This window comes from Castanea sativa, chromosome 6, assembly GCF_040712315.1.
Source record: "Castanea sativa cultivar Marrone di Chiusa Pesio chromosome 6, ASM4071231v1".
Lineage (NCBI taxonomy): Eukaryota > Viridiplantae > Streptophyta > Magnoliopsida > Fagales > Fagaceae > Castanea > Castanea sativa.
Genome location: NC_134018.1, coordinates 56,246,964 through 56,268,480, shown reverse-complemented (window position 1 = coordinate 56,268,480; position 21,517 = coordinate 56,246,964). Strand labels below are relative to the sequence as shown.

General features: G+C 36.6%; 1 protein-coding gene and 1 pseudogene across 1 annotated transcript; one reads left to right on the top strand and one right to left on the bottom strand.

The window, feature by feature from the left end:
• Positions 1-4,779: 4,779 nt before the first annotated feature.
• LOC142640234 (acetyl-coenzyme A carboxylase carboxyl transferase subunit alpha, chloroplastic-like) lies at positions 4,780-12,616 on the bottom strand (annotated as a pseudogene).
• A 6,072-nt stretch (positions 12,617-18,688) lies between these two features.
• Positions 18,689-19,173, top strand: LOC142640233 (uncharacterized). The gene is made up of 2 exons (XM_075814310.1): positions 18,689-18,920; positions 18,992-19,173. Exons 1-2 carry the CDS (start codon positions 18,689-18,691, stop codon positions 19,171-19,173), a joined length of 414 nt encoding a protein of 137 aa, XP_075670425.1.
• Positions 19,174-21,517: the final 2,344 nt, after the last annotated feature.

Below are 21,517 nucleotides of genomic sequence, written 5' to 3'. Positions count from 1 at the left end.
TTAGATGTACAATTAAAAGAGTTGCTGTAATTGGTCAGTTTGCAGAGCTTTTAGGAGCAAGTGATGAATATCTAATTAATAATAATACCAATCTCCAAAAAATAATCCCATATGTGCTTGTGTTTGCATAACTATTCAAATTTTTTTATTGCATATGCAGTTTTGACAATGCAATCATTAGAGCATCAACATTGAAAATGGTAAATGGGAAATGTAAGGAATACTTTGCCATTAGAGCCAAAAACACCCCATCAATGAAAATTGTAAACCATCAGAATTGTAAAAAAAATTTACAATTGAGCTACAGTAGCATCTTATTAATAAGATGCTACTGTAGTTTAATTGTATTTTTAAAAATTAGTATTTAATTGTCTCTCTCCTCTCTCCCTCATTTTTCCGTTCTTTTCTCTATCTTCCTTCCCTCTCTCATTCTGCTCTCCTCTCTTCAAACTCAACCCAGCCACCACACCATGGCTTGACCCATTGTCACCGGCCATGGCAAGCCACACCCACTCATTATTTCTCTTCCCTCTCTCGTTGCAGATCAATGTGGTGGCGTGGAGATCGGCGTTTGGGGTTTGGCGCAGAGATTGGTATTTGGGTGTGATGTGGAGATCGGCGTTGGGTTGTGGGTTTGCCATGGGTTTTGTTTGGGTTTGCCGTGAGTTGCATGGGTTCGGATCGGCATGGGTTTTTCTTGGTGGTTGTCGGTGTGGGTTTTGGTGGTTGGAATGGTGGTGGGTACTGTGATTGGGTAGTGGTTGCTAGCCGATGCCGTGGTGGTGGCTAGGTTTTTTCGCTGGGTGGGCCACGATTTCCTGGATTTCTTTGGAGATTGGTGGAGTCGTTGTGGCAATTGGGTCGACAGTGGAAGTGGGTTTGGTGTGGTGTGGTGATCGGCGTTGGGCGTGGGATGTGGAGATCACTGTTGGGCATGGAGATCATGGGATGTGGAGATCGGTGTTTTTGCTGGGTTTTGTTGGTCATGGAGATTTTGTTGGTCATGGAGATCAGCGTTTTTGTTGATCGTGGGATCGTGGGCATGGAGATTTTTCTGGGTTTTTGTTGGTCATTTGTGGGTTTTGTTTTGGTGGTGGTGGGTGATGGGCAGTGAAGCAGGTGGAGGTGGAGGTGGTGGTGGTTTCAGTGGAAGAGAGACAGAGGAAGAGAGTTAAGAATCAGAGAGAGGAGAGAGATGTGAGAGAATGTGATATATTAATTTATTGGGTAAATATATTATTTTAAAGAGTAGAATAGAAGAATAAAAGTTTTGACGTTGGGTATGTTGAAAAATTGTATGGTATAAATAATAAAGTAGCTTTTGATAGTAAAATAGGATAGAATAAAAGTTTTGACGTTGGGTATGTTGAAAAATGGTATGGTATAAATAATAAAGTAACTTTTTGATGGTAAAATAGGATAGAATTAGGAGAAATGAATGCTGATGCTCTTAGAAGTTTAGAACACTAGGCTTTTTTTTTAATATAAACTTAGAACACTAGGCCATCAATGTTATTGGATGTTGCATTTTGAATATGAGCTGACAACTTTTCATAATAATGTTCATATCTAATAAGTTCGAGAATGACTGCTTTGAATGATAAACTTCGTGAAATTTCTATTACAAGACTATTGATTTGATGTTTTTGCCTTATTGAATGTATATTTTGGCGTTTAAAGCTAATTGAGGTCTAAGTTGCACAAATATAACTCTTTATTAATATTATACTATTCTAATTGAGGTCTAAGTTGCACACATATAACTCTTTATTAATATTATACTATTTAGAATTTTCAATTCATTAATATTTTGAAATATTATCGTTGAATTGCATGTTTTTTTTTTTTTTCATTCTCAACATAAGTGCCAAACTTCATGCTAATTAAATATTTTGGAGTACTATCCAATGGGTAAACTCATATGCATGTATAATTTTTTAAATATAACAAAATTAAATATAAAAATTTTATAGATAAAATTGTTGTTGATCTATGATCATTTAGATATATAAATTTGTGGATATAAATCTATCCTTATATGGGGATATAAATATTAGCAAAAATATATGTAGCGATATAAGAAGATGATATAAGTCAATGATAGTTTTGAACGTAACCCATGTATATACATGTCTTCAGATTTTTCAATATATCGCACAGGTTAGTAAGTGGTTTATTATTGATAGTTTGATGCAATTTCATCTGGGTTTTAACGTTAATGATGCCAAAAATCGTCATTAAGTCACACAGTCTTCACGTGCTCTCGATAGAGGACCTGCACAACATAAAAGTTGAAGGCCTTAAGAGGAGTACCGGTGTGGTACTGGCCAAATACCCTCTGACGGTCAAGTTAAAGGAATCTCTTATTCGCAACTCTAGAATGTCAGAGCTGGGATGAATAATGCGTATCTTGATTTATGAAGATTTTAGGGTATTTATAGTAGTGTAAGGTTGACATCTGTGCATTGGCCAAGAAGTTCTTTCCTTCTAGGAGAGAACCTCTTGGATTTTGCGTATCTCCTAGAGTTCTTTTCTTTGTAGGAGTCTTCTTGATTAGGGTTAAGCGTACAACGCAAGATGTCTCCTTATACAAGTATGCGTGGAGATCAAGTAAGGTATCGTCAGACCCGACAGAGGTTTATACATTCTTGTCAGCTTATCGCCTTCAGCTTATTCTCTTCAGCTTACTATCTTCAGCTTACTGTGCCCAAGATGTAGCCGTTCGGTATGGAGGCGAGCTGTAGACTTTACAATAAGATCGTCTCTCATTAGTGAAGTTGACGATCTTGTTATGTCCGTCACCTTTTGTTTCGTCATGTGTTAATTACAAAATTATCCTTATCAAACATAAATAACCAGAACTCCATCCCTTGTACGTGGGAAAATGTACAATACATTGGTGTTCTTATGTAGATCCAATGCACTCAGAAATCCAATGAGCCTATAATGCAACTATGTTGGAAATTTTACAGGTGGGAACTCCATGATTTTTCTGATGTTTTGGATTCAAATTGTATTAATAGTATTTTTAACTGTTCTTTATTTTGTTTTGTTTTTAAGATTGGAGAAAGAAACAAAAAGCTGACATTCGCCCTTGTCAACAACTTTCTTTTAATTTTTTTTTTTTAAAGGATACACTATACTTTCTTTTAAAATTTTAGTTTATTTATTTATGAATAACTTTTTAAAACCTCAATTTTTTTTTTCTAGATACTAACTATACTTTAGAGCAACGACATCAGTCTATGGATAATCTTGCAAAATACAAAAAGTAGCTCTTTTTACACATTTTGACCCAAAAAAACACTTACATCAGTGGGTGTAAAATTGTGCAAGAGCTCCAGTAACTGTGCATATATACACAATTACTGTTGCTCTTCTATACATTATTTTAATAATTTCTAATTTCGTTTTTTTTTTCCTCTCTCTTCTCCATCTGCAAAACCAACGCCCTCATCATCTACTTCTTCCTTTGATACACACACTCCCACAGACAAAATAAAAAATCAACCACAAAATCAACAACAAAACCAAACACACCCATACACAGACACACCAACGGAGACAGAAAAGAGTGAATCGGTCCTTGTGGTGGATCGGCGTGCTTGGATCGGAGTTTCAGATTGGCGTGCTTGGACCGACGTTCTTCGCGTCGTGCTTGGATCAGAGTTCTTCTCGCCGTGCTTGGATCGGAGTTTCAGATGGAAATTTCATATCGGCATTTGGATGGAAATTTCAGATCGGTGTTTGAATTTCAGATGGAAATTTTAGCTTGGATCAGAGTTTCAAATCGGCGTCGTGCTCCCTGCTTGGATTGAAATTTCAAATAGGAGTTTGAAATAAAGAGGAGATTCAGAGAGGAGTGAAAATGTTGGAATAGAGAGGAGTTTCAGAAAAGACTCTAGAATAGAGTCTCGTGAGTGGAGAGAGAGGGTTTGAGATAAAATAATAATTAAAAAAGTGAGAAAATGGTTATTTAAATAAAATAGATGATATAATAGATAAACTGATATGGGTGTTTTATAAAAATGGGTGTGCAAAATAGAAAAAGCAAGATTTTAGTGTAAAATAGAAAAAACAGGTTTTTAGTGTAAAATAGAAGGAAAATTTACACTAACTGATGTGGTTGCTCTTCTAACTTTCAACAAAACTTTTAACAAATAAACTTTTAGCAAAAAGTTGCATCCAAACACAGAAAAACCCTACAGGCTAAAGTGTTTGATAAATCCAAGATAAAGTCAGCAAATTTTCAAAAGTATATATGTCTGCAATTATTGAAAAAACTTATGGCAGTTAGCGTTACAAAGCTTCAAGAGGGATAAGAAAACAGGAAGAAATAGGACTGAATCATGCCATGATAGGGACACATTCCTTTTCATGGTGGGAACAGATGATTTGATCATGACAAGTGCTCATTCTCTCTCTCTCTCTCTCACTAAAGGTCATCATGTTTTTCTTTTTCTATTTCTTCATTTTGATTTCATATCTGATTGACAATTATGGAGGATCTGAATCATTATTTTATAGACTCATGAAGAGATCTTGAGAGAGATTGAAATCCCACTTAGAGTATATCAATTGGCATGCAATCACAGTCTCAAAAGCAAAAGAAGCATGTGTGCTGGAAGTGAAACCTAACTGATGCTTTTCTCCCACAAAGTTGGCTGCTTTTAGTGATTGAACAGTCCTTAATTAAAGTTCTTCATTCAAATCAGATATGAAGAACCAGTGAATGCTTTATTCCTAGTCATTGATGAAATGAAGTGCACAATAAGAATATAATTTCACCATACTAAATATTTTTAACTTGAAGTTAATAAACAATATTGAAAATGAATAATATAAATACAATAAAATGTTCAAAAAAGAAAAGAAGACAATAGTACATACTGCAAATACAAGAAGATGTATCATTGTGTGCAAAAAGCAAGTTTTTTCACCATTTGCCATTTTCTGCTCCAATTTGACCTTCAGTAACTCTTTCTATTGAGGATGGCAATCCCACTCTGAGTTTGTCAACCTTTTCCTTCAGTGCTGTGACATCCAAAGCAGCAAGAATTCTCTCCTTGATCTCTGCTTGCAATTTTTCTATATCTTTTGAACTTGATCCTTTTCCTATCTTTGCCTTCAACTGCTTAAGTTTGTATCTAAGACCTGCTTCATCTATTACTCTCTCAATCTCATGTTCAATCTCTTTATTCACATCCACTGTCTTCTTTCTTAAATCCGGAGATGGACTAGCCGGCTTTCTCTTAGTCACCCCAACAATTTCCAAGTTAGCTTACTTGAGAACCTCCTCTAGCTCTTTCTTTGCTCTCTCTGCTTCCTCTACATAATCTTTGCTCGTGGAATCCCCTTTCGATAAGTTTTCCTGAGCCTTCTTCAGAAGGAGGGAGAGTAGAGTAGAGGGAGGGAGAGTAATTTAAATCCCTTGTTTGGAAGTTTTTTAAGAGAGGAGGGGGAGGGATTTGGGGGGGTTTGGGGGGGTTTCAACTACCTCTAACCCTTCATTTTTAATTTCCCCAAATTGGAGAGATTTGGAGGGAGAGTAGAGTAGATAAATTATTGACCAAATGAATTCTCCAATTTACCCTTTTTAAATTAACAAAATTACAAACCAATTAATCATAGACCAATATTGCAATTTATTTTCAAATATGGGTAAATTTGTCTATTTAATCATTTCCTCTCCTCTCCATCTCAATTTTAAAAACATCCAAACAAGGGGAAGGGCTAATTACTCCCTTCCCCCCTTACTAATTTTAAAAACATCCAAACAAGGTGGAGGGTAATTATTTCACTCTACTCTCCTCCCCACTACTCTCCTCTCCTCTACTCTCCTCCCTCTCTAAACTTCCAAACAGGCCATTAATCTCAGCTGGAATTTTCTGATTAACTTTTCTCTTTAATCTCAATGAGCCTGCTAGCCAAATTTAACTTGCCAAGCTTGTACTTTAACCCAAGATAGGCCCCTGGCTGTGACAATTTGAGTTTAAATTCCTGCATTATAGCATCCATATCTTCCTTTAAATTACGATCTGGGGGCTGATCGGTTGGATTTGGAGCTTTAGATAACTCTGACTTATTTGATTCAAGCTTCTCTTGCAAGCCCATTGAAAAATGCTCTGTCAATCTCCTGGTTTACATCTTGCTTGAGTTTCTCAATTAAGTCGATGTTAGTATGATCAGATGGTCCTGCTTCAAGAATCTTTTTTAAATTCTCAAGCTCTTATTCCATATCAGCAGTCTTTGGCATGTTGTTATCTGATGGCTTCATGTTACGTTTCTTCTCTGGGTCCACCGCAATGCCTTCTTGGATGCCACCAATTGACCAGAATTTGAGCCTGCAGTGGTTGAGCAACTCTTTCTTATCCATATTTGCCAATTCCTATGTACATTTGGTATTATAATGAGTGGTGGATGACTAGGAAATCAACACAACCAAAGATGAAAAGTCAAATTGGCTAAACCAAGTATGTTTATACAAAGAATATAGATGGGCAATTCCATTTATCAATTGTAATTGCTGATTAGATCAGCTATCAGATTGTATAAATGGAATTTAACTACAACTTTCACAAAACAGACTACTTTATGTTTGAGTGGAAAGTCACTTAATGGCAGAAAAGAATTATGCTGTACAAAATAGAAGCAACAACTCTCTCTGTCTCTCTGCTGTGAAGAAGAAACTACTGATTGCCTCTACAAGTTCTCAATAAATTAATGGAGAACAAAACTTTTCTTGGAAAACATCACTGCTTCAAACTTCATTTTCTTGGAATGAGAATGTTAGATTAAATGAAAAAATTCACAATCTCCTAATAGCTTTAAGCTTTTGGGAGAATTGTAAATTTAACAAAGAATATTCAATAAGAGAAATGACTCCCTAGAAACATATCTAGTAACATGAATACAAGAAAGGTTATCATGATCATGGAACAATTTTAAAATATGTTTGGGACTAAAAAAATATTACAGTACTTCAACACATAAATTTCTCTTCCAATCCGTGTGTAGATCTTAAAAGCACTTACCTTCATGGCCTCAGTGATTGCAAGCTTAATTTGTTGGGAAGTCCAGACAGGATCTGTATGTGCACCACCAAGAGGCTCCTGCGAATAATATTAGGAGCATCAACCATGAGAAAGCCTATACCAGTGGATTTGATCATCACTCAATAATAATAGAATATGAAATGTTGGTTGATTTTTGTGTAGTACAGACAACAACTTATTAAATTCAGTCAAACAGTTTTGAGCTTGTTTTTAGTTATTTTTGCTTTTACTGTGATAAGATTCTATAGAGTCTGATGAAGAATCTGCAGATTTGAGTAAACATAGAAACTTGCCTGTGGATTATCATATATTTGACATTTTAGGCAATCATCATGCAAGTTAGCATTAAATTTCACATTCCTACAGCACCCTTGAACTCCAATCCATCATGACATGTTTTTATAATTTAAAGCATAAGTTAGTCACGGGAACTAGTATCAATCTATATGATAGGTCTACAAAGTACAAACCCTTGAAACCTGGGAGATTCTATTACACCTATCTTTGCATATGAAAAGGTTTTACCTAGGAGATTTTATATTACACTTATCTTTGCATATGAAAAGGTATTACCTTATTTTGTCTTTCAAAAATTTTAGGGATTCAACTTTTCTCAAATGCTATGGCAATAAAAAATGATTGCTCTGAATTTATGCATTGTCTTGCTTCCACTTGACCCAAGATATAACTGAAGATGGGTAGAAGTGGCAGAATGGAATATTTGAACTTTAACCTCCAAAAAATGGAAAAGAGATTCATTATTAAAGACTAAAGAACTTGATGTTGTCTTTTCAGTTGGAGGCCCCTGTTAGGGAGATAACACGTTGGGATGACTCCAATTAAGTAGTTAATATAATATATAGGTACACGATTTAACCCAAAAGTTTAAATCTATGAGTTTGGGCCCAATTATTTTATATTAATCACTCGCTCTTCTCAATGTGGGACTCCACTCACATTTGTATTCCCAATAACGCCCCTTAACAAAAGATATGGGGCATCTCAAAGACCTTGGTGGGTTGCAAACTAAGCATAAAGCATCACATAACTGAGATGTTAAAACAAAAACCAAGTGACAAAAGCCATTTCCCATTATGCTCAAAATGACTCATTAGATTACTAGAAATTTTGATTGCTAAAAATGAAAGGAATACTCCGAACATCACTGGTAAAAGGCGCACACAGTTTTAACCTTTGTTGCCAAGATGAATGCCTACCAGAAAAAGAAAGTGGAATCTCACAAACTGTTGTTCCCATATCAAATTTCTGTATGACTTTCAGAATATTATTGGAATGTTCTAGAAATATTCTAGAATCTGTTAGTATTAAATTTGCTTGATTTTCAAGCCTTGATTCTCTACTTTTCTTGAGGACCACTCACTGTGACTTGTATATAAATTTGTACAGAAACAGAAATGTAGAATTGCCATTTACTCTCTTTCTCTTTTTCTTTTTAACAAAGACAAAGGAACCAAAGATATAACAATGAAAAATATATTTGAGGACTAAAATACTTAACAGGAATTACACCATCAGCAATTTTAAGCTTGTAGTGCTCTTGAGCTGTTATCTTCAGTCTTTCAGCTGCCTGTCACAAGTTTATCACTAACATAATCAATTAAAATGGCCCAAATTGCAATTAACTGCAATCATCAAATTATTCAACTACCAACTACCTTAGGAGCTGCTTGGGAAGATTTCCACAATATAGCAGCACATGCCCCAGGACTGGTAAGATAAACAAGCCACAAGAAACATTAGAACTTCTGAGGCTGTGAGAAATGCTATAGAGTTATTACTGTGAGACACAAACCAGAGAAATGCTATACTCATGGCATAAAAGACCCATGAGAGCTATAACAAGGATGTTGACTTTCAGAAAAGGTGGTCAATATCTGTGTGTGTGTGTGTGTAAGCTAGATGTAGAGCACTAAAGAGGAATAACGAATTCAAATTGGTTCAATATAAACATGAACATAAGCAATAAATTTTAAGCAAAATGGGTTATTTTAGTATGAGTATAATTGTAATTATTATTTGTTGCTTCATCAACTTCAGAAACTAGAGTAGAAAAAAAAATTTAATACCATTTACAAACTAAAGTCTACAGCTGTCTACTTTCTTTTCAGTAGCTTTTAATGATAATACTAAAAAGAAAGAAGAAAAAAATAATTTTATCACCTTGCAACATAGAAAGCAGAGTTCTCTAGCATAAATAATTTATTGACACAAGCAATGGCAAGAGCTCCACCAGAGCCACCTTCACCTGTTACAACTGTTACAATGGGCACGTTCAGGCCAAACATGGTCCTCAAGTTATGCGCTATTGATTCACCCTGCATAAATACTGACCAATTTCATTATTGAAGTATATCAGACAGTACAACTTGCAGAGTGAAAAGAAAAGTTGAAAACACACTCGACCAAGTTCCTCAGATTTGAGATCAGTGAAGGCCCCTGGAGTGTCAACAAATGTTACAATAGGAAAACCATGATGATCTGCATAATTCATCATACGCAAAGCCTTCCGATTACTGTTTGCAGACAGTGGTTTTACTGAACTCAGCCATTATTTATTAAAAAATGAAGATGATGCTTAAAGCAGAGAATTAATTTCAGCAGTTTTTTTGATAAGCAAAGGCCATTGTTACATCACAATTATCCCCCCCCCCCCCCCCCCCCAAAAAAAAAAACTCATAAACTGATTAAAAATATGTGAAGTCATGTGTAATTGAAATCTCCTGCAATAAATGTGAATAAGAACTTAGAGAAATTACCCATGAGGAGTTGGCATTGCAAAGTTGCGTGCAATGTTCTCCTTTGTGTTCCTACCCTTCTGATGACCTATAAACATGTAGGTCTTACCATCCATGCTGCCAATACCAGTCACAATAGCAGGGTCATCATAGCCTGCACGATCTCCATGGAGTTCCACCCACTATAGAATTAAGGATTAAGTCACAAATTATTCTTTTTGTTGTGATAAAATGAAATAACGTAAGTGATAAACTACCTTCTCTGTGATATTAAATATATAATCAACAACTGTTGGTCTGTTGGGATGTCGAGCAATAGTTAGGCGTTGCATGGGTGTCAAATTTGTGTATAAATCTTTAAGAGCCTGAATTTGAAATGAGAAATATTAGAGTGATTGCTACAGGAATTTAAAAAAGAAGAAGTAAAACAACAATGTGGATTGCTGCCTACCAAGAATAAGCAAACAAATAACTGAAAAACCATCAGAAAATAAGCTAGCAATTGGCCAAGGCTTCTGGTTGTTATTATTTTCAATAAATAAACTGCACTTTAAGGAAATCCAGGCTTCACTTTGAGCAGACATTTATTGACTTTTCCTCACATTATTACCATGGAACTAATGCCTCACGAGTATGCTTTCGTTTTCCATATTAATGTGACAAGTAGGAAGGATGCTTGTAGAATTTGTTAGAACTAGTCAGAATCTTCAGAGCAGGTGCCAGAAGAAAATATGAAAGGTAATGCTAAAACTGAAATTATTTGCATAGACTAAAAACATAGCAAATGATCATCATTCATTTCTCTCCTGCAATTAATTTTAGAAATTCTTTTAGATCTAGAAGGCCATCTTAGAATTAGTTGCAATTGATGAAATGTTTTGAAGTTACAACACAAAATGAACATGATAAAGATGCAACTCTGACATGATAGAAATTAAGCACTTTTGAAAGTCACCTGCTGGAACTTTCTTTCCAAAGAACCAATTTGATCACTAAAGTCTAGGCCAGTTTCATCAGCCATCCTACGCACCTGCAAGAAAGATCTTAAGTTAAGTAGAAGATATATGAAGGGGACAGAATATTTGAGGTCTGTGACTTGTGAAGGCCTCACATGTCAAGGGTAATCGGTAAGATGTTATGCCTCTATGTTGTTAGCTTAAGAATGAAAATATTGCTTTAATTAGCAGGAACATTTAGAATACAACCCAAACTGAAGGGCCTTCATGAATACTTAATGACCAAATTTTCTTAGCCGTAATGCCAAATGTCATTGTAATAAAACTTGTTTACTAGAAACCCAAACTTATTAACATGAAGCTCCTAAAATGAAAATCTCACCTCAGTAATCTTTTGCTCCAAATCTACCAGTGGCTTCTCAAAAGGAAGAGTCACTGGTTTTGGTTTCTCGGATAGAGGCTTGAAGTGGGACAGGAAATTTAAGTAACTGCCAGTGAAATTTGGATCAATATCATCTGGCCACGGATAATCATGATTCTTCCACCTTTTAACTTTTGCACTGATGCCAAATCTGTTCCTGCTTCTAATGCTGGAACCTTCAAAAGCCTTTGACCAATTTCTGTTTGCTTCTCTAGAAGAAGTTCTAAATAAATAGCTACCAAAAAAGTCCTTTCCAAAATCTAGATGAGACCTGGACTCGAAGCCCTGGTCTTTGCCTTCACTCCCTCTTGCACACTTTCCAGTTACTATTGATAAGGTCACCTGTTAACATTGAAATCTTTGTGCAGATATTCAAAGTTAATATACTGATGCTTCACCTGTGCCACATTTTTTTAAAATTACATCCCTATAAAGCTTAAATTTGTTTCTGAAAAATAATTCAGAAAGACTTGCAATTAGTATGCACTTCCCTCCCTCCCTTCACTTTCCACTAATCCAAAACAATGGCAAGAAAAAATTCTGTGTTCTTTCATTTCCTTTCAATTCCATGGTACCTAAAACAGTGACGATTTTATTAGCATTTTTATCTGAATTACAATTGATTAACCCCAAAAATTGAGAAACTTGGGAAAAAAAAGAAAAGAAAAAGCCCTCTCAGGTCAATCACTGGATTCATAACTTCCTTACTATGAAAGAACATCAAGATCAAGATAAAAATTGATTTACCAAAATCTATAAAAGTGTATTCTATAGCATATGCCTTAATATTTTAGAGCCTGATAAGCTCCAATGGCACAATGCTTAACATACTTAGAATGCATAACTAATATAAGTACTCTTCAACACAATTACTTACATAAAATTAGTTCCAAATATAATCACCCCCGTCTATTAAACAATCAAATTTCAATATAATCTTTGGAAACTTACAGTTATGTATTGCTTTACATATAAACATTTAACAATTTCCCAACTCCCCAAAATTAATGGTAACCTCGCAAAAACTATATAAATCACCAAAGAAGCTCAGAGTAAAATTTCCCAACTGGAAAAGAAAAAACCTAACCAATATAAATCCTAAACCATAATGAAAGTTGAGATTTTTTTTTTTTTTTTCAAAAAAATATTATTAAAGTTTGATGGTCTGGTTGGTTGCTGAGAAAATGTAGTAAAAATAATAGAATTATACAGCTTAAAATGTAATATAAAAAATATTTAAGCTTTAGCACAATTATTCAACTTAATTGAAGCGAACTGTTTTTTCTTTAGAAACACGTAACAAAAAGAAGATTGTATGTATGAATTGCTGTGTTTTCTGAGAGAGCAAGGGGAGAGTGAGAGAATTGGATACCTCAATTTTAGGACATCAAGAGCTGGCAAAGCTGAGAACTCAACACAAAAACACATGCAAACTATTAACAAATACTTACTATATGGCTAAAGACTAATAAAATGTTTGAGGACCAATGGTTCTGCTAATTTTACTGCACAAAAGCGTTTTCAGAAGAAAAAAAAAAAAAAAAAAAAAGTGGCAACAGCATTTTTTTTTTTTCAATAAGGTTTGTTTTGTTTTGTTATTCACTTATTCTCATAGACTTGCCTTTGCCTTGTCCCAACTTTTGCTGGTGGGAGTGGAACTTTTTAATTTGGTTGCTTTTTAGAAACAGGAGTTTGGCGTTTCATGCAGATATGATAATTGTACTGTTCAGGACGAGTGGCCTACTATGTTGGGTAGTAGAAATCACGCGCATGGATTGGAAGGTGAGTGTGGATGATATGATACGAACCTAATCCAGAAGATAGACATGTCATCACATTAGGGATAAATGCAACCCCCAAATAATGAGTAGCCCACCAGATGGATCACCTAGCAATCTGGCCCACCATCTTCGGCCCTACAATGAAAGGTGGTGGGCCAACTGTGCTTTCACTTTCACTTAGCCTCCCAGCCTTAAAAAAAAAAATTCTAGATGGGCTTTTTCGAAACACCCAGGCCCAGCAGCACCAAGCACAGATTGGGAAGTCAACAGCGGTCTAAAGTCATTCATCTGCATCAAGACCAGTGCTTCTACTACATATCCAACAAGTTTCTTTCACATTTTTTATTGCATTTTTTTTTCCATGATATTTGAGTTAACAAATTTTTACTTGTTTAACAATTTGCCACGGGTGCGATATTTTTTTGTCTCTCCAGACTTTTCTCCTAAATCAATGTCCGATTCTTTGCTTTTTGCACTCCAACAAGTGAGATTGGTGTGAGTGACTATTGACTAACCAATAGCTTTTGGTGATTGTTAGTGATTGAAAAACGATATTTTCTTTTTTGGTAAATTGAAAAACAATATTGGTACTTAGTTATTTGACAAAAAATTGTTCCTGCGTAGAAATGATGTACAATGCTTTTGCCAAAATCATTTTTCCTGGATACTTTTAGGCTTTGCTTGGTTGGAAGGATAACAAACACATGTTTTCTATCATGTGTGTTTGACATAAAGGATGAAAAGAGATGAAAGCTAAAAAATAAATTGCTATTATATACTGGGATGCACGGACGCGGCACCAGAGGTGCCGCACCCGCGTCCGACGCGGCACCAGAGGTGCCGCACCCGCGTCCGACGCGGCGGGACTTGCCGACGCGCGAGGGACGCCACTGCTCGCGCGTCGGTGCGGCGTCCGGCCGCGTCGGCCACGTGGCAGATGGTTTTTCCCGCCGACTCGCGCCGACGCGGCGGGGACTCGACGCGATTCGCGCTGACTCGGGCGGAATCGCACCGAATCGGTCCGTATCGGGTGAAACCGCCGAAATTTTCGGTTCAGCCCGATACGGCCGATTCAGGCCGAAATTCAAAAAAAAAAAAAAAAAAAGGTGCGAAACGCACCGTATGAACTTAACCTAACCCTACTTCAGCCAAAACAGAACACTACATTCTCACTTCACCAAATTAAAAAAAATCTCATCCGTGCTCTTAAGTTCATAGCTCTCTGCCTCTCTGCCTCTCTGCTCTCAGCTGTGTGCTCTGCCTCTCAGCTGTGTGCTCTGCCCTCCATCTCTTCCTTCACTCTTTGGTCTTTGCCTTCAAGCTTCAGCCCTCCATCTCTGCCTTTACTCTCTCCGTCTCCCCTGTTCAAGCTTCAGCCCTTCACTTTCAATCTCTCTCAGACTCTCACGCATTCTCAACTCTCTCTCACGCATTCTCAAGTCTCAACTCAGGTATTGATATTAATAAAGCTTTCACTTTCAATCTTAGTTTGATTTAGTTTGATTTGTGATTTGTGAATGTGATTTGTGAATCTTAGTTTGTGAATCTGTGAACTTGTGAATTTTCTCAACTCAAATTCTTAGTTTTATTTAGTTAATAGTTATCAAATAATAGTTTGAGTTGAGAATAATAGTTTGTGAATCTGTAAACTTGGTTAATATCATGAACTGTGAATCTATGAATCTGTGACTCTGTGAATCTGTGAACTTGGTTTGATTTATTCTAAATTTATTTAGTTAATAGTTATTATTTGTAGGTTAAATTCAATCTATTGAATTTGCAATGGACGAAGTTACTAGCACAGAAACTTCACCTTCGTCTAATCAAGAAGTGCCAAATGATGAATCTTCTCTTTGGCAGTATGTGACTAAAGTAGAAAAACCAGCTGGTGCATCTGTTAAATCAGGGGGAAACACATACTTTAAGTGCAATTATTGTGGTGTAGTTTATATGGGATCTTATTCTAGGGTTAAGGCTCATTTGTTAAAAATTCCTAATAAAGGAATTAAAGCGTGCCCTAAGGTGACACCGAGTCATAGGCTAGAAATGCAGCAAATGTATGATAAAGTTGAGAATGATAAGTTAGAGAGAGAACGGAGAAGTCAAATTCCCTTACCCCCACCTCCTCCAGGCCGTGGGCCTATACCTATTTCCCAATTTCAGAGACATGAAAGGAGTGATAGTACAAATCCGATTGATGGTAAGAGGAGGAAGGTGGCTGTGAATAATACTTTGGAGAAAGCATACCAGAATAATGCTAGACATAAGTTGGATAGTACAATTGCTAGGATGTTTTACACCGCTGGGCTTCCGTTTAACTTTGCAAGGAACCCATATTATCGTAATTCCTATGCATATGCTGCTACTCATAGCATTCCGGGTTATGTTCCTCCTGGATACAATGCTTTGAGAACAACACTTTTGCAAAAAGAAAGAGCTCATGTTGAAGGACTTTTGAAACCAATTAAGGACTTTTGGCTTGAAAATGGTGTAAGTATAGTTTCTGATGGATGGTCTGATCCACAAAGGAGGCCTCTTATTAATATTATGGCTGTATCAGAGGGGGGTCCAAGTGTTTATAAAGGCAATTGATGGGTCGGGTGAATTCAAAGACAAACATTATATTGCGGGGTGTCAAGGATGCTATAAAAGAGATTGGACATGAAAAAGTTGTCCAAGTCATCACTCGATAATGCTAGTGTGATGAAGGCTGGATCTCTTATTGAAAGTGAGTATCCTAAAATATTTTGGACACCTGCGTTGTCCACACTCTCAATCTATCTTTGAATAATATTTGTGCAGCAAAAAACACTGAAAAGAATGAAGTTACATATGAGGAATGTAATTGGATTACACGTATTGGTGATGATGCATCCTTCATACGTGTTTTTATCATGAACCATTCAATGAGGTTGGCAATGTTTAATGAATTTTGTCCATTAAACCGCTCCAAGTTGCCGATACTAGATTTGCTTCGGTTGTTGTAATGCTAAAAAGGTTGAAGTTGATAAAAAGATGCCTTCAAGCCATGGCTATTAGTGACCAATGGGCTTCTTATAGGGAGGATGATGTTGGAAAAGCTCAAAAAGTGAAAGATCTGATTCTAAGTGATCTTTGGTGGGATAATATTGATTATATCCTTGAATTCACAGCACCTATTTATGATATGCTACGAATGGCCGACACGTATAAGCCTTGTCTTCATCTTATGTATGAGATGTGGGATTCAATGATGTATAAGGTGAAAGCAGTAATATATCGGCACGAAGGCTTGGAAGATGATCAGCATTGCTCATTTTGGAGTGTGGTGTATGATATACTCATTGATCGATGGACTAAAAACTGTACACCACTACATTGCTTAGCTCATTCCTTAAATCCTAAGTAAGTACATTTATTTTTTATTTTCTTTAGTTCCCATTTCTAGTAAAACACACCTTTTATTTATATTTGTTTTTTAATCTTTAACTCTGGGTATTACTCCATTGAATGGCTTTCGGAAAATCCAAAACGCGTTGCTCCACATCGAGATTATGAAATTTCTATGGAAAGGAGCAAGTGTTTAGATCGATACTTTGAAGATGGGAATGAATTAAGTGTGGTGAAGTTTGAGTTTGCAGCATTTTCAGGAGGGAGGTTTCCTTCACCAGTTGCCTTGACAGATAGGTGGATCTTACAACCTTTGGTTTGGTGGCAATACCATGGTACCGCATTTCCAACTCTTCAAACCCTTGCCCTTAAGCTTCTTGGACAACCTTGTTCATCCTCATGTGCTGAGAGGAATTGGAGCACATACAAATTCATTCATTCCTTAAAAAGAAACAAAATGGCTCCTGCACGTGCTGATGATTTGGTATATGTGCATTCTAATCTTCGACTCTTGTCAAGGCGCAATGCGGAGTACATACATACAGCAACAAAGATGTGGGACATTGGAGGAGACTTTTGGAATGAGAGCGACATGCATGGAGGAGCTGGAATTCTTGAGAATGCAACCCTTACTCTTGATGAGCCAGAGTTGGAGGCCATAGTTATTGGGAATGTTAGCACTAGTGCTACTACTAGTGAAAGTGAAGTTCGAAGTGAATCTATTGATCTTGATGATGAAGATGTTGGGATTTGATTATCTTGTTGATTGTCTTTTATTTAGTTTTAGTTTCAAACTTATGAGTTGTATTCTAATTTCTAAACATCTTGGAATGTTTTAGTTTCAATCTTGTGGGTTGTATTTAATTTATGAACATCATGTTTTAGTTATTATCTACTGTTATTCTTAAATTTGGTATATGTTTATATAATGTGAAAAAGTATGCTTAGTAATATATTAAAAATATAAATAAATATATTTTTAATAATTTTTTAATCGCCGAGTCCCGCCGCACCCACACCCACCTTTTTCAAAAATTGCCGAGTCCGGCACCCGCACCCGCACCCGTGCTTCATAGATTATATATTCTCTTATTATTAAAGTAGAAAAATGAAAAAACGGGAATAGTGTTTTATACTTTTCTTCTCAATGCCATTTTTTCTCTTTCTCTCCCCAATTTGGAGGGGAAAAAAAGTAGTGGGCCTCGTGGAAAACTTTATACACTCCATTTTCTTTCCTCTCCCCATTTGCTTCAACAAAACAATAGAAAATCACAGTCAATGACTGTCCTACAATTGCAGCTGCGACCAATATAGCAGGTCATATGTTAAAAGTAGTACCTAGCAGTTATGAACTCCATGCAACACATGCTCCAGGTTGTTCACATGTGTAATGCATGGTTCACATTTATTTGAGAAAAAAAAGATACAGGTGCTGTACAGCCGTGACTATGGCTAGCATTCTCCTAATATGAGTAAGCATTACTAGGCGTAACATCAGGGAGACCATTATCATCATCTCTTTCTCTGTTTGACACATTTGTAGGATGTTAATGCCTCCTCTAATGACACTTGCCTTTGATTTTGATTATTGGGGAGCGATTGTCAAAAAGGCAATAGGGAGGAAGAAGGCTTTTATGTTACCATACCTGAACATTATCATAGAGCTCAAAAAGGGGAACAGCAAGCAGTTCCAGATTTTTCGGTACAGCAAAATACTCTCTTTCAGACAAATGAACAATATAAAGCTTCTTACACTCCTGGATCATGAAAACTTTTAAAGGTGAGTTCAGCTCAAAAGACAACTTTGATAAGAAAAACATGTCCATTGTTTTGAAAGAGATAATGGTTGTACCTTGGGTTTTGTGATGTGGGGAGGGCAGTAATGTCAAGATTCTACCAAGAAAGATAGAAAGGATCATGACAGAAGCAAGGATCAAGTGAAGAAGAAGATTCCCAAGTCTGCTGCTTAAACGAAAACTTTGTCCACTATGTTAGTTTTATATTTATACTACATGTAGCTTTGCATTTCTGTGTTAGTTTTAGTGAGCACGTGGTTTACATGTGTGTGGTAGTTATTTTTATTAATCAAGTTTAAAGGGAAATCTGGTAGTTAGTTAGTGATTAGTTAGTCCGTTTCCCCTGTTTTTCCCTTCCTTGTATATATATACATTCAAACTTCGTAATCGTTTTTTTAATGCAATATACACGTACATTCTCCAAGTCCAGAACTGCTTTTCTCCGTTTTCCTAATATGGTATCAAAGCGCTTAGCTTCCGCTTAATTTTCTCAATTCCTTTTCTTCCTAAAAGTTAGGGTTTTTCTTCTCATTTAGAATCTTGAAGCTTCATCAATGGCTTCTTCCGATCAAGCTTCTGCAATCATCACAATTGATGAATCTCATCCATTTTTCCTTCATCATGCTGAAAATCCTGCGATATTAGTCTCACAATCATTGATTGGAGGTGAGAACTATCCTACATGGGCAAAATCAATGGAGAGAGCCCTTAGGATCAAGAACAAGTTCTGGTTGATTGATGGATCAGCTTCTTTGACTTCATCCATGGAGAAAAATCCTCTCGTGGGTCAAAGCTGGTCACTGCGGTAAATGAAATTGTGGTTTCTTGGATTGTTAATTGTGTCTCTCCCGTGATAGCCACGAGCATGGTGTATTGCAAGATCGTTAAGGAAGTCCTGGAAGAAGCTCCTAACATGTTTTCTCGTGGTAATGGACCTAGGGTTTATCAATTGCTTAAGGATCTTGCAAGTTTTTCTCAAGGTGAGCTATCTGTGACTGAATACTTCACCAATCTTTCAATTCTATGGGATGAATTATAGAATTATGAACCTCTTCCTACATGTTCTTGTGAGAAGTGTGTGTGTCATATAAATGAGAAGATCTCAAATATTCATCACAGAGAAATTGTTATGCAATTTTTGATGGGTCTCAATGACTCTTTCTCTCACATTCGAGGACAAATTTTGTTGATGGATCCTATTCCATCTGTTGAGAAAGTCTTCTCTTTGCTGATTCAAGATGAGAAGCAAAGATCAGTTGGGCATGGCAGCAACAATGGTCCTTTTGTGGACTCCACAGCACTTGCAGCTAAGGCCATGAATCTTGATTCCAAGACCTTCAAGAAGACTAAGGAAAAGCCTACTTGCAACCACTGTGGATTGCGTGGTCACACCCTGGAGAAGTGCTATAAACTCCATGGCTACCCTCTTGGCTACAAGACTAAGCCAAGGGCTAATCAGGTTTCATCTTTTGATGCTGATCAAGAGTCTGTTGCTGTTACCACTCAACAAGCATTTCTTTTTACAATGGAGCAATGTCGGAAATTGCTTGCCATGATTGGAGGGAATGATGCCCAGGCCAATACTGTTGCCATGGAAAATAATGTTGCTCTTAATCAAGCTTCATGTTCTCAGTCCACACCCCTAGCAGGTAATCTCAAGCACTCCATATTTTCTGCTAAGCTTGTGAATAGAACTGCCTTTGGTGTTGATACTTGGGTCATGGATACAGGAGCAAGTGATCATATTGTCTGTTCTATTTCTCTTTTTCAGTCTTATACTACTGTTTCACATTGTGTTGTTGAGTTGCCAAATGGTGAATCAACACATGTCACTCACATTGGCATTGTTAAACTTTCTAACTCTCTTATTCTTGAACATGTTCTTTGTGTTCCTTCTTTCTCATTCAATCTCTTGTTTGTCAGCCAACTTACTCAAAGATTGCCTTTGTGTCTTGTGTTTTTGTCTCAATACTGTTTCATTCAGGACCTTTCATGTTGGAAGACGATTGGAGTGGGTGAAGTCCATAATGGTTTGTATCTACTACAGAAGAGAACTTCCAGGACTACACCTTCTCTGTCAGATCATCTTTCCAATCACAAGTCCTTCAAGTCAGCTTTTTCTTCTTCTGTTTCTTCTAAAGACATGTCAATCTTGTGGCATTTTAGGTTAGGCCATCCATCCTTAAGTAGAATGTCTATTTTACAAAATGTTCTTCCTTCTTTTTCATCCAAGTGTACTGATGTTTGTACCATTTTTCCTTTGGCAAAGCAAAAGAGATTGCCTTTCCCTTCTCAAAATAATCAGTGTAATAAGCCTTTTTCATTAATACATGTGGATGTTTGGGGTCCATATTCTGTTTGCACTCATGATGGCTTTAAGTTTTTCCTTACAATTGTTGATGATGCTACTAGGTCTACTTGGGTGTACCTCATGAAAGCTAAGTCAGATGTTAAACATCTTTTAATCTCATTTTATAACATGATTTACACCCAATTTGACACTGGTATTAAAGTGATCAGGTCAGAAAATGCTTTTGAATTCTCTTTACCTGATTTTTATAATGCTCATGGCATTGTGCATCAAAAGACTTGTGCCTATACACCACAACAAAATTCTGTGGTGGAAAGGAAACACCAACATCTTTTGAATGTTGCAAGGTCTCTTAAGCTCCAATCTAATCTCCCTTCTACTTATTGGGGTGATTGCATCCTCACTGCCACATATCTCATTAATAGGCTGCCTGTTCCTTTGTTACAAAACAAGTCCCCTTTTGAACTTCTTTTCCATAAACCACCTTCATTTGATCACCTTAGAGTTTTTGGATGTTTGTGTTTTATCTCTACTCCTCTTGTTCATAGGTTGAAATTTGATTCTAGAGCACTTCCATGTGTCTTCCTTGGTTATCCTTTCAATGTGAAAGGTTACAAAGTTCTTAATTTGCATACAAGGAAGATCACTATCTCTAGAGATGTTATATTTCATGAATCAATTTTTCCTTTCTCTCCTTCTTATAAGTCTTTGTTATCTGAGACACCTCCATTGTCAATTCCTTTACCTGCTTCTTGTAATCCTGTTTTTGATGGTTCTTCTAGTCCTAGTTTTGTTTTTGCAGACACACCTTTGAATCCAGGGACCCCCCCCATCTAGTCCCTCCACCATTTTAGTTGGTTCTTTGCCAATTCCCTTGCCTACTAATCTTGATCAGTCCACTTCCTTGTCAGTTGATCTTCCTGCTGTGTTGCCTACTCGGCCCCTCTTCCATGTCTAGTGATCAACCTCTTGTATTTCCTGATGCCTTCCTTATCTACTTCGATCAACCCGTTACCCTTAGAAAATCTACTAGGTCAACATAAACCAGCTTATGTAGATGCTTACAAATGTA